Source organism: Grammomys surdaster, unplaced genomic scaffold (genome assembly GCF_004785775.1).
Source record: "Grammomys surdaster isolate TR1022 unplaced genomic scaffold, NIH_TR_1.0 193, whole genome shotgun sequence".
NCBI classification, from domain to species: domain Eukaryota; kingdom Metazoa; phylum Chordata; class Mammalia; order Rodentia; family Muridae; genus Grammomys; species Grammomys surdaster.
In genome coordinates this window covers 10,849,630-10,862,766 of record NW_021604638.1, presented here as the reverse complement: position 1 = coordinate 10,862,766, position 13,137 = coordinate 10,849,630, and the positions used below count along the sequence as shown (strand labels likewise).

Sequence of the window (13,137 nt, the reverse complement as noted above, 5' to 3'; positions counted from 1 at the left end):
AGCACCTCTGTGGCTATAGAACTCTGACGAAGCCCTTTAGTCATTTCATTTTTTAATTTCCCTGAGAGATGCTCTGACTAAGATCATTATCCTTCCCCCAAACCTAGGAAGGTGAAGGGATTTGCTTGAGGCCACAGGGCATGGAGTCAGATTCAAGCTTTATACAAAAAGACAGCAAATGGTACAGCCCCTGGGAACCGGTGGGGCTCTTTTCCAGTAGTTTTTTTTTTTTTCCAGAGATGGTGGTTGTTGGATAAAAGGCTGGAGACAGGGAAGAACAGCTGGGAGTGGGGGTGGGGTGGGGAAGAGGGGCAGAGGGTAGCTGCCTTCCTGTTCCTCTCTCCTCCATAGTCCAACTGCCCCCAACTCAGCCTCCGGAAGAACCTCATTCCCTAAAAGGAACCACGATAGACGGCCCTTTCCTTCCCCTCCCCACCCGGCAGAGCCAAGGGAAGCTCGGTACACGAAAACCAAGGACGCTGGAGCTGTGGGGAGGAGAAGGCAAAGTCCCCAAGGAGAGTACTATAGGAAAGGGCTTTGGGGATCGGAGAAGACCCTAGCAGCAGCCTCAGACTTGCAGAATGATATGTGTGTGCAGTTGTTCGTGTGTGTGTCTGTGTGTATGTGTGTGTGTGTGTGTGTGTGTGTGTGTTCCTGCACCTGGCTCTCCTGAGATGATTCCTTTAGCATGATTAGATTCAAGTGCCTTAATCTACATGTTCACCTTGCAGTTCAACTTGACCTAGAGACGCAACTTGGCTTGAGACACTATGAGGCTTCAGTTTTCCAAATCTAGAATTCTTCCCAGTCTCAAATTCACAGAAGATTATGAAGCAGGGTGTGGTGGTGCAGACCTGTAATCCAAGCTCAGGAAGCTGAGGCAGGAGGACCATGTGTTTGAGGAAACCCTGGGCTACACAGCGAATGCCTGGCCAGCTAGGGCTACTTTGTGAGGCCCTTTCTTAAAAGCAAAGGAGATTAGAATTCTAAGTGGTTAACGTTGGAGATGGGAGGGTGTGTGAGGGTAATAGACAGCAGAGAAGACAAGGGCACAGGAAGTGGCCTCCCCTGAGGTGAGGGAGAGCGAGGAGGCTCTAGAGCCTAGACTCCTGCTTTAATGTAGACCCAAAATGAAGATATGATATACCAGGGCCTCCCTGCATCATGCACACAGCCCAGCCCCCCCACCCCATTTCTGGAGCTGAAGGACTCACTCTGTTCCTACAATTTCTGGGGGAAGGAGTGGGGCAGCAGGACATTTTGTTCCCCAAATGAAGCTCAGGTCAAATTTCAAGGACAAAAGTTAGTACTTGGCCTGGGAAAGAAAACTCGGCCAAATCCTGCAAATTTAGGAGGGAGGGTGAGATTTCAGTGTGGTCATTCCAGGTGCCTGGGGGGTGCTGGCAGGAACTGAAACCCTGATTCCCCCTGCCAAGATCAGTCTGGCAGGAAATGGGTCGCTTCACATCCTTAAAGTAGCTCAAACAACCACCTCCATTTCCCCTCTGTTCAAAACCGGGGGTGGGGATGAGGGCTGTGGTACCAGTTGCGGATCCCACCCACCATGCTCCCCTCAAGAAGATTTGGTCTGAGCGGAAGAGGGAGGTGCCATGAAGAGCTTTCCAGCCCAGAGATGTGGCCTAAACTGCTAGGAAAGGGACTGGTAGCTGGCTGGTGTTGCCATGGTAACTTCCTCCCTGAGCTGGATCGAAGCATCCATCCTATGGGCAAATCAGAGCCGGTTGCTCCAGCTTCTCCGCCCTTCTCCAGGGCGGGAGGGGTAGAACTAGCCGCCAAATCACTTGGCCAGGCTCAGGAACACTCGCCTAAGGTCCAGACCCTGATGTAACAAATGCTTTTGGTATCTACTAGAAAGGGGATACGCCCCTGCTCCCCATGTACACCCAGAGAACTGGCCTGTTGATGTGTTACAAATAAACTGATTAAAAAGAAGAGGAAGCAAGACAGCTTCCCAACCTTTAATTCCCTGAAATACCCACCTTTTAAGCACTTCAAAGAAAGAGGGCCCAGCTCTACCTCTATAAACTACCACACAATAAAATTAGCCTATTAAAATGACGGCAGTTAACATCCTGAGAACCAGGGATTTTCTTTGCCCAAATGCACAGGAGTCTTCTTTATGGCCATGCTCAGAGACAACTCTCACTTGTTAATAAGACAGACCGGAACTAGCATGTATTGAGCACATATGAACTAGTATGTATAACTAGCTATGTACCGTGCTAAGACTTTGCATAGCAAGCATCATAATTAAAGGCAAGTGTGCTTGACTCGATCTGTCCGAATTTAAACCCTAACTCCCTCACTTCCAGGTTAAGCGACCTTGAAGGAATTACTCTGCCTAAACCTCAGTTTTCTTATCTGAAAATGAGAATGTTATACAGGATATTAATTTTATGGCGAATGTTATGAGGAAAGAATAAAATAATGCATTTTTAAATACCTACAAAGACATGCAGTGCGTGGTAATAACGTTTAAAGCATTGACCCAATGGAGTCTACTGGGAGCACTGTTATGTTTCCTCCTCCTATAGGTGAGGAAAACAGGGTCACGTGTCTGGCCCCTCCCCCCAGCTGCAAACCCATGGCCAGTAAGGCTGAGCAACGAAGACATGGCCACAAATATCCAAGTGTCCCTGAGTGCCTGTCTCTCTAAAGCCCCAGCGTCCTTGGGAACAAGGCAAAGCACTAGCAACAGCTGAGAGGTATCCAGAACATCTGAGGGAAGATTCCTCCTGACAGGCATTGTAGCAACCTGCAGTGATCCTTTCCTAGGGCTCCAGGACCCTAGAAAGACAGAGGAAGAGAAGGCAGCCTCTTCTTCCTACCCCACTGCCTGACACTCCTAAGTCCAAAGCAGAGATCTGCTCTGCCCCATTTAAAGATAACGAGAAGTCTCCTCCTCAGCCTATGACTCAGGAAGCTAGCTGGAGACAGCAGGAGAGCCTTGAAGATGGCTCTGGCCTAAGCCAATGGATGGAGAGAGATGTGTGGATACGAGCTGGAAGCAGCAACTAAAGGGAAGGCTCTCGTGTGAGCCTGAAGCCTGTCAGGAATGCACTTCAGAAATGGAGCCGCCAAGGACAGAGTGAAGAAGGGGCCGGCAGGAGAGGGGAGGAGGCCAGAGGAGCCAAGTCTGTGCTGACTACCTCAGGCTAGCCCAATCCCTCCACAAGACCCTAGACCCTATTTTGCTGCCTTTAGAAATTACTTCAGCTCATTGCTGTTTTAAAGGAAATAAACCCAAAAGGTTTCTTTTAGGAGAAAATGAATGAGATGACCAAGAGAAATGAAAGATCCAGTCAATGGTCCTTACTGCCAACTTCTACCAGCTCTTCATCATTCTTCTGGGTATGGAAGTAGCCTTTCTCCCTGTACCTCCCAAGCTCCAGGGAGCCACAGGGATAAGAAGAGAGGGAGCCTGAGATGTCCAAACAGAGCCCTGGGCTGCCAAATGCTCCCCAAGGCCTCCTCACCTGGGAACCATTTTCTGCTCACTGAGATCTGGCTTTTTAAAAATCCTCCTCCAGCAAGAGAAGCCACTGGTGTCCTGAAGGGAGTCCAAATCCTGATTCTGCTCTCAGCTTTGTGCAGGAGACACCAGATGACCTTGGCTTACACATACACACACATAGACAAATACACACCATACACCAAGGGCTCCAGTCATTTTATACACACATCCACAGATACACAATCCCCACCCCATGGATTTGGGACGTAGGAGGGCTGAAGAAAGTGATCTCTAGGTCTCTTACAAGTGAAACACAAGAATCTGAAGAAACTTGCTTAGAAACAGAAATCAGACTGATGTTTAGGAAATCCTGTTAATAGTATCAATGAAGTTGTCTTGGACTCAACTGAAACTAGCAGGTCTGACAATAAGAGTCAAGGTATCCAACCCGCAACATGCAGCATGACATTGGAGAAAAAGCAAACAGTGCCTGGCTCAGATGCTCCTACACCCCTGTGTTCCTTGCCCTCCTGACCAGCTGGTCTCTTGAGACACAAGTAAGTGGCCTGGGGAACTTTGAAAGAGGGCCCTGCCACCAAGCCTGCTCTCTCTCCACAGATGCTCCAAGACCCACCCCACCCCGGCCCCCATCTCTACAGCCAGCCTGATTTCCTCTCTCTGAGTTAGCTGCAGTAGAGGCCACTGCATCAGGGATCCCGCCCCAATTCCACCTCACCAGGTCTAGAATAACAATACAACACTCCTCAGATCTACTAGGGAGAAGCTGAGCTCCTCCTCTGTGAGGTGAATCCACAGGCTGGATGATGGGTAACAACCATCTTAACCCCTAACTCCTACCTCCAGGTCAGTAGAAAATTCTATCAGGTGTTGGCCTCAGCTGGTACCATTCCCTCACCACCTGGCTCTGGGGAACTTTCCTTGACCCATCTGTCTTCCTGTTACCCACTGTAAGTGACAGCCCATTACCCACCAGTCCATCGCATAACAGAACCCAAAGAGAAAACGCCAGCAGGCAGGGAGTTGAAACCTGAACTCTTGAATTCCCTGAAGTGTAACGTTTTGGGGTAGTGCATAAATGATTTTTTTTCCTCTTAAGAGATAATCTGTATTTTAATCAATATTGAACCCACTAGTTCTTTATAGACACACACACACACACACACACACACACACACACACTCCTCTTCCCCGCCCGCCCTTCATTGACTTCAAATACTCTCAAATTATCAGTTCAAAGACCATTTCACTCCACCCTCCCACCACACAGAATCTTGCATCGGAGGCAGCATTATCTGCATTTTCTGATGAAGAAACTGAGGCTGGGATTGGCATGACTTGTCCAAGGTCACAGCTTATAGGGAGGGAATACAGACTAGAACCTGATTCTAACTCCCCATCTTGGCACTCTGTGGGAGCTCTCACCCAAACCTTCTAGATACCCCCACCTGTTGTTAGATTGCTACCCCAAACCAAACTCACTGCTTCTGTACCCTCTGCCTGGTCCCAGTATCCATGAGCTGGCTTCCTCTCCACTTCTGGGCTGTGGCTACCAGCTAAACTGTGGGGTGTGTGTGTATGTATGTATGTATGTATGTATGTATGTATGTATGTTTTCCAGGCCTAGAAGCAGAAGGTTTGAGTTGCAGGTTGGCAGCTGGGTTCAGCCCACCCAGAAAGGCCACTCCAGGCACAAGATTACCTGAAGTCAGGGGCACGCACTGAAGGGTGCGCTGGTGTAGTTAGCACTTATACTGCCTTACATCTCCCTGGGGAGGAAAGAGGAAAGGCCAGCAGACACTAGGCCAGTTCTGTGCGGGGGCCCCAATCTGATTAGAGTCTGGAGCTCCAGCCTGTGGGGGAAGGGAATGGAGAACAAATCGGGACACTCCAGGCTTTGGCCTTAGAACAAGGGGGTCTTGCGCAGGGGGCCTCTGAATGCAGCTAAGACAAAGGCCCGGAGAGGTCAGGTCTATACACCACTTCCAATGACCAGGGACACGTTGGAAGCCCAGGGGTGAAGCGGCCTAAACCCCAAGATCTGACTGGGGGCATATACCAGACTTGGGTGGTGGCAAGTCCAGTTGAGAAACAAGTCAGGGCCCTAAGGGGTCGCAGAGGAATCCTGTAGGTTCACATAAACAGGGAGACCTGGGTCCAGGCGACCCAAGGGCCCACTTGCGCAAGAAGGATGAGTGCAGATGCTCAAGGGGTCCCTGGGGCGCAGGAGGGGGGACAGGACCAGAGCTCCTCCTAGACCCCGGGGGTCTTGAAGGAGTGGGAGGGGCCCCTGGGTATCTATCGGAGTGGGACCAAGAGTGCAAGCGGAGACAGTGGCCACCTCTCCCGGGCGCTCCGGGTCCCCGAGGGTCCCTGGCGTTCTGGACCAGGAGACAACCCCCCTGGGGTGGGTGGACCGCAGCGCGCTCACCTGCGTCCTCATCATCGAAGGAGTTCATGCACGGGAAGTAGATGGCGAGCGCCTCGAAGGAGGCGGACAGGCTGAGGCGGCTCTGCGAGCGCTCCATGCCCGCGCCCGCGCCAGGAGCCTCGGCCGCGGCGGCGGCGGGCGGCTTGGGCAGCTTGGCCGCCCCATTCTTGACGCGGAGTACGGCGCGCGGCGTGGTGGCGGCGGCCCGGGGCTCCGCGGATGGGCGGCGGGGCGCAGAGAGCCGGACACTGGCGGCGCGTGGAGCGGGAGACGCGCGGTGCTCGCGGCGGTGGCGGTGGAGGTGGCGGCGGCGGTAGCGGGGGTGGCGGCGGTGGCGGTAGCGGTGGTGGCGGTGGTGGCGGCGGCGGCGACGGCGCAGCGCGCTCTGGCCCGCGGCGTCCCCAGCCTGCCAGCCGCGAGGGGCGGGCCGGAGCCGAGCGTCGCAGCCAATCGCCGAGGCCCGGGGGAGGGGGCGCCGCGGGCGGGGCGTGGGAGCCGCGAGGGTGCGGGCTGCGCCGCCGCCGCCAACCGGGCAGGTGCACGAGCCCGCCGCAAGGCTGTCTGCGCCCGGCTGCTGCGGCTGAACCTCCGGTTCCCGCTCGGACCCGTGACTGTGAGTCCTCAGACTCACCCCAGAGGCAGGTGTCCAGTAACCCCGATTCATGCAGGCCTCACTCAGATACCCTGAGGCGTCCAGAAATACCCTGACACAGTCCAAGAAATCCAAGAAACCTGCCAAGTACACAGGCACCCAGGAGGATGTATTCGCTGGGCAAGAGAGATCGTAGACTCCCTCACACTCGGGGATGGAGGGTCACCTGGACAAACACCTTCACAGATACCTTCGCAGACACTGTATAGATACACAGTGACTCTTACAGACATAGGGGCAGATACACCCACTGGCAACTTCAGAGGGTCACAGAGACCTGCAGAGTCACAGGGAACAACTGGCGGGCGGGACATGCCCTCCTGTATATTGGAGACCCTCAGATTCCACAAACCCTACAGAAGTTTGGACAGACACAATGCACCCACACTTGCTTGCAGACACGTCCTGGAAGTCTCTCACAAAGAGAGAACATAGTTCTAGACCACCTCAGACACTTAGCACCCATCTTCCTGGGGTGATCTGTCCCAAAAACTGGGACAGTCACCCTCAGAACACTCATACCTATAGACACAGACATACAGACTGAGTCACTCACAGGGATGGATTCATTCTGATGCACAGACACCCTCAGACTCAAGATACTGAGACATTGCTGGAGGCTCACACTGGCACACACTCTCAGACACATCCTGAGGGTCCCCTGAATCACACCCACAGGAACAGATTATCAGAGCCTGGGTGTAAACCAGACAAGCTCAACTGCAGCCCCCCTCTGCCCTCCAAACCTGAATGACCAGAGGCCCACTCTACCAGCAGAAGTGGCTCCCCTTTCCAGTTGCTCTCCCGTGGAGCAGCCCTCTGAGATAGCCTCAGGAAAGGACTGTTCAGTCCCTCCTTTCCAAGTGGCCTAGAGTGAGCCCCTCCATCTCACAAACCTATTTCCTCACGCGAGGGATGACAACAGGAACCCTCCATTTTAGATGGCTGTGGGTATTTCTGTTGCTTCATGACCAACCAAATAGCTTAAAAGCAATAGACTTTTATTAGTATACAATCTGTCTAGATTGTAAATCTGTGCAGCTGAGCTGAGTTCTCTGCTTAGAATGTTACAAAGTATTAGCAAGGTGTGGCTTGTTACTGCTGGCTTTGGAGAAGAATCGGATTCCATGGTCATTCAGGTGCCAGTAGGATTCGGGTCCTAGTGGCTGTAGAACTGAAGTCCGAGTGCTGGCATCTCAACATCTGCAAATGGTCCTGGGGCCCTTACACATGGGCTCTCCATCTTCAAAGCTACCACAGGACTGGCATGACCGTCTCATCCTTCACTCTCTCTAACTCCCCACTAGGTTGTCCCCCAAAGGGTACCCCTCCTTTATCCTTTATGTCATCTTGTAACTTGATCAGGGCGGTGTTCTCTTTCCCTAGTTCCACACAGTCAAAGGGAATTATGCAGGGATAGAGGTCCCTGGACCATTCCCTCAATTCTGTCCCCTTGATGCCCTTTCCAGGAAGCAGACTCTGACCTTGAGAGTGACAGAAATGTGAGAATGTTCTACCCATAGCCACCCCATCTTGGTAAATGGGAGTCTCACTCTTTCTAGTCATTCAGACACCATGTATCTCAGAGTTCTCTCTCTCTCTCTCTCTCTCTCTCTCTCTCTCTCTCTCTCTCTCTCTCTCTCTCTCTCTCTGAGTGTGTGTGTGTCCATCAGTGACTGCTGTCCTCTATGCCCAACATATACTCAGAAATGGACCACTTCTCTGTCCCAATTTCTCATGGTTTTCATCTCATTCAGAGTCGGAGTCCAGATGCCATAGATGCCTGTGTGCTCAGCCACCTCTCTGTCCTCAACTCCCTCACATCCCTGTGGCTCACTTGGCTTCAGACCCAGAGGAATTTCTCTTCCCTCTGCCAGAAATACTCTCCAGAAAGCCACAGGGCTTGTGCTCTCGGGTATTCCCTCGGCAGTAAAGGCTCTCCTCAAGGCCACCTCCCTAAGATGACAAATTCTCCTGAGCCTTTATTTTCTGTGTCATTCTAATCACTGTCAGAACCATTCCATGTGTGAGGAGGATGGATTTTTTTTTTTGCTCATATTCTCTCTCTCTCTCTCTCTGTCTCTCTCTCTCCCCCCCCCCATTTTATAAAGAACTGAGGCTTGCAGAGGGGACCTAATGTCCCTAAGATCACAAAGGGACGAGATTGGAGCCTGTGGCAGCCCAGTTCCAAAGTTTGTGTCTTTTCCACTGCTTCTAGCACGGAGGCAATTTCACCCAGGGATTCACATGGGAGGGGGCTGCAAGAAGTCACCAAACTTGGTCTGGAATGAGGGAAGAAATCTCAGAGACCCAAAAGGAAGGTCCAAGACTAAATATTGAAAGCAACCTCTGCAGGAGCATGCAGACCCTGAGCTGACCTTTGGACAGTCAAATGCCACCTCACCGATGATTCAGTAGGACCACTGGACCGCTCTTTAAAATGTGCAAACAAGGGCTGAAGGGATGGCTCAGCGGTGAACAGATGTCTTCTAGAGGTCTTCCAGGGGTCCTGAGTTCAATTCCCAGCAACCACATGGTGACTCACAACCATCTGTAATGGGATCTGACACCCTCTTCTGGTGTGTCTGAAGAGCGAGCAGCAGTATACTCACATACATAAAAAATAAATAAAATAAATCTCCATGAAGACTCCATGCTGGAGATGCCATAAAAAAGCCCCATGAACCTGCCAGCCATCAGCCAGCCTTGCCAGGCCATGTGACAGAGCCATCCTGGGGTGTTGGGAGCCGCCACGAGAGCTGACAAAGTCCGCCATCGCTAGGTGGCACTGTCGCCCGTAATTCTTCCTAGTACCAAGTAAACTGCGCATGTGCCATGGTAAGCCCGCCAAAGCTAAGCCCATCCCACGGCGTTTGGCGCGCTACGAGTAAGCAGCCAATCAGGGGGTGAATACCCCGCTCTGGGGTATATAAGCAGTGCTTTCCCACGCTTTCTTGGTCTTCTTGGTTTTCTTTTACCACCATTTTGGTTTAGGGAAATAAAAGTGTTTCTACGGAAGGATTCTGGTGTGTATGTGTGTGTGCGTGTGTGTATGTTTTTGCCAGCGATACCATTACGCGCGCCCCGCACACTGGGGCTCATTCTGGATGAACCTTGATTCAGCCATAGCTGACACCTGCTGGCAACCAAGTGACAGACTCTGAGTATTTGCTGCCCCTCTGAGCCCTTCCTGAGGATATATCTGTCTAGAGATCGTATTTTATACCACATTGGAACAGCAACTTTGAACAAGTGAATTAAGCTCACTGGGCCTCAGTTTCTCCAAATGTAAAACAGAGAGCCACAGTGTGGGTCTCACTGTCAAACGAGTCCCTCAGCCTGGCGCTCCACAAGTGTGAGTTTACCCTAACGTCCACACAACCTCCCACCTGTCAGAACCTAACATCCACAGCAAAAGGAACATGCAGTACCATGGACTGGCTCATCTTGGGGAGAGGGTAACCGGGGCCCAGGAAGCACCATATGATACATATAGGCAGAGCAGTTGAAAGACAGAGACCTCTTGCTTGTTCCATCACAAACTAGGTCACCTGTACAAGTGACGAGAGCCTCGGAGGAGTCTCCTGGTGGGGAGCACGGATGAAGCTGGCTCTAGAGGAAGAAAGGCAGTCTGGGGGGCTAGTGAGGTGGCTCACAGCGTAAAGACAACTGTCACCAAACCTGACAATCTGAGTTTGATCCCTGAGACCCACATGGTGGAAAGAAAAAAAACCCTTCTTATTCTCTAAGAACAAGTTCAAGGGTCACACTTCCTTCCCCCATGTGCACAAAATGATTCTGTTGTTGTCATTATTGCTGTTTTGAATTTTTGAGACAGGGTCTCACTATGTAGCTCTGGCTGTCCAGGGACTCACTCTGTAGACTAAGCTGGCCTTGAACTCATAGAGTTCTACCTGCCTCTGGCTCTCCAGTGCTAAGATTAAAGTCGAGTGCCACTATACCCAGCTCGCTCTTTCTTTCTTTCTTTCTTTCTCTCTCTCTCTCTCTCTCTCTCTCTCTCTCTCTCTCTCTCTCTCTCTTTCTAGAAAAGAAAGCCTAGTCAGCCTTCGGTGTGATTGCTCCTTTCAGGGTTAGCTTGTGGCTAATAGTCTAAGAATAAGGTTTGGACTTACAAGTCTAAATGTTTGATCCCTTATAAATATGGAGTTTCATCATTGGAAATGTCATGGTCGGCCACTTGGACCTGTGTGTGAGAAAGGCTTGAAAAACAAATTTGAGAGTGGGAGGAGGCTTGGGATTGTGGGTGGGGCTTAGTGAGAGTTGGCCCGAGGGCAATGCAATATGGGAAACCAGAGGAGAGCTTCCAGTTTAGGACCTGAGAAATGGAGAGTGCCACAGGCTGGTGACATGGCTCTGAAGAAGCACTGCCTGTGGTGCTTCGATGCCCCTCCTCATTTTGGATGTGTGGTTTTGGAAAAGTCCTGTCAGGATTCTTCATTGAGAAACAAAGACAAGGAGTCTGGGAGGTGGGTCGGTTGGAAAAGTGCTTACTGTACACATATGGAGAGCTGGGATCAGAGCCCCAACATGTGTCAATAGTCTCCGTGCTACAGAGGTGAAGACTGGCAAAGCCTGGGGCTCGCCGGCCAGCCAGCCTAGTTAAACTGCAGTGCTCCAGGTTCAGTGACAGAGCCGGTCTCAAAAACTAAGGTGAAGAGTAACTGAGGAAGACACCCAAGGTCAACCTCTGACCTCCATGTGCATGCACTAGCACAGGAATGTAGGAGCCTGCCCATGTGTGTGTGCGTGCACACACACATACACACACACACACACACACAGAGAGAGAGAGAGAGAGAGAGAGAGAGAGAGAGAGAGAGAGAGAGAGAGAGATCAGACATATAGAGCATGCATGACATTTACTAAGTATTCACTGAATGGAATTTCTGAGTGCCTATTGCATGGGTCTGTATCAAGAGCTCAGGATTATACAGGGGCTAATAAAACAAGCCTGGTCTCTGCCTTTGTGGGGTCTGTAGTACACGAATGATCACTGACATTATGTAATAGTTCAATTGTGTCAAATTTAATTACAACTGTGATGAAAGGTATGTAGCATATCTCTATTTTATAGTATTGCATATCTCTATTTTATAGTATTATGGGGGTTGAGTGGGCAGACCATAACTCTGCCAAGGATTGAGGGCCGTCTGCCCTGAGGAAGTGATATTCAAGCTGGAGTGCTATCTACTAGGGCCCCTAATGTTGTAGCAATAAATAAAACAAAACTAGTGGCTTCACGCTTATGGTTTTCTATGTGCATGGGTGTTCTTCTTGCATGTATATGTCTGAGCATCGACTGCATGCCTGGTGCCCACAGAGGTTAGAAGAGGACATTTAGTATTCGGTAACTGGAGTTATAGGTGGTTGTGAGCTGCCATGTGGGTGCTGGGAACTGAACCCAGATCCTCTGGTAGGGCAGCCAGTGCTCGTAACCACTGGGCATCTCTCCAGCCCTCCCCTATTTTAAGAGAATCCCAAGGCTGCTCTGAGGGTGCTCGGAATTGGAAGTGAATTCAAGGGAGTGCCTTCCCCGCTTCTTAGCAGCTAAGTCTTGGTTAGAACCAAAACACCATTGATTGCTTTCTGCTTTCTCAACAAAGGCAGACAGCTGAAAGAGAATATCCCTCTGACAGGTGACATAGAGGGGCACAGGGGACTGTGGATTTGAGGCCACATGGAAGGATGTGGTCAAGACTTGTATGGGAGGCAACAAAATCCTTGGCCAAGAGGTTGTATAAACGGGAATAGTGGTGTTTTAAATTAGGTGAGGGACAAAGATAAAGCTGATTTTCTGAAATCTAGAGACAAAAAGGACAGGTGGCAGAGCCCCTATTCCTCACGTCCCTCTGCCCTGAGCTGAGGGGAGAAGCCCTTACATTCTACGTGATTCACAAAACCATGGTTTGAACCTAGAGAAAATAAGCAGGGGCTGGAACACAGCTAAGCTCCAGGTAGGTCTGCGTGTGACTAGGTCAGCAAGAAGCAAACAGGCTTTGGGTGTGTCTGTGTTCTGCCTGCTTGGGTAGAGGTAGGTGTGTGTGTGTGTGTGTGTGTGCGCGTGATCTCTGCTCATATGTGTAAACCTATGTCCTCATCTGTTCAGCAACAACCTTGTCTCTGAGTATGTTCTTGCAAGGTATATACACTTGCACTAAGTGTGTTCAGTAGGGTTTTAAATGCAATGTACACCCTTGCATTTGTATGTAGTAAACTTGTGTAGGAGAGAGAGAGAGAGAGAGAGAGAGAGAGAGAGAGAGAGAGAGAGAGAATATCTGAGGGCACAGATTCCATGAATCCTGGTCTTCGTGTGGCTCTGTGTCTCCTACTGATGGCGTGTCCTTTTCAATGTCTGCCTGTCTCTAAGCGTATCAGTGTCTGTGTGGGTGTAACTGGGCTGGGTTGGCTATATTTATGTACAGTGTAAGATTTCTGTTCTTGTCTCTCTTTGCATCCTGGTTGGTGTAAGTATATCCTAGACTATGTGTGAATGCTGATGGATGTGACCTTGACCGTGGAGGCTGGTCACTGGAAAGGAAA

The 13,137-nt window shown here is 50.8% G+C and overlaps 1 protein-coding gene across 2 annotated transcripts in view; it reads right to left on the bottom strand.

Annotated features, from left to right (window-relative positions):
- Rims4 (regulating synaptic membrane exocytosis 4) overlaps nucleotides 1-6,021 on the bottom strand; it is a 58,169-nt gene extending 52,148 nt beyond the window's left edge. For both annotated transcript variants that reach the window (XM_028769752.1, XM_028769753.1), the window contains exon 1: nucleotides 5,925-6,021. In XM_028769752.1, coding sequence (XP_028625585.1) covers nucleotides 5,925-6,021 — 97 coding nt within the window. The remainder of the gene's footprint in view (nucleotides 1-5,924) is intronic.
- Between the last annotated feature and the right edge of the window lie 7,116 nt (nucleotides 6,022-13,137).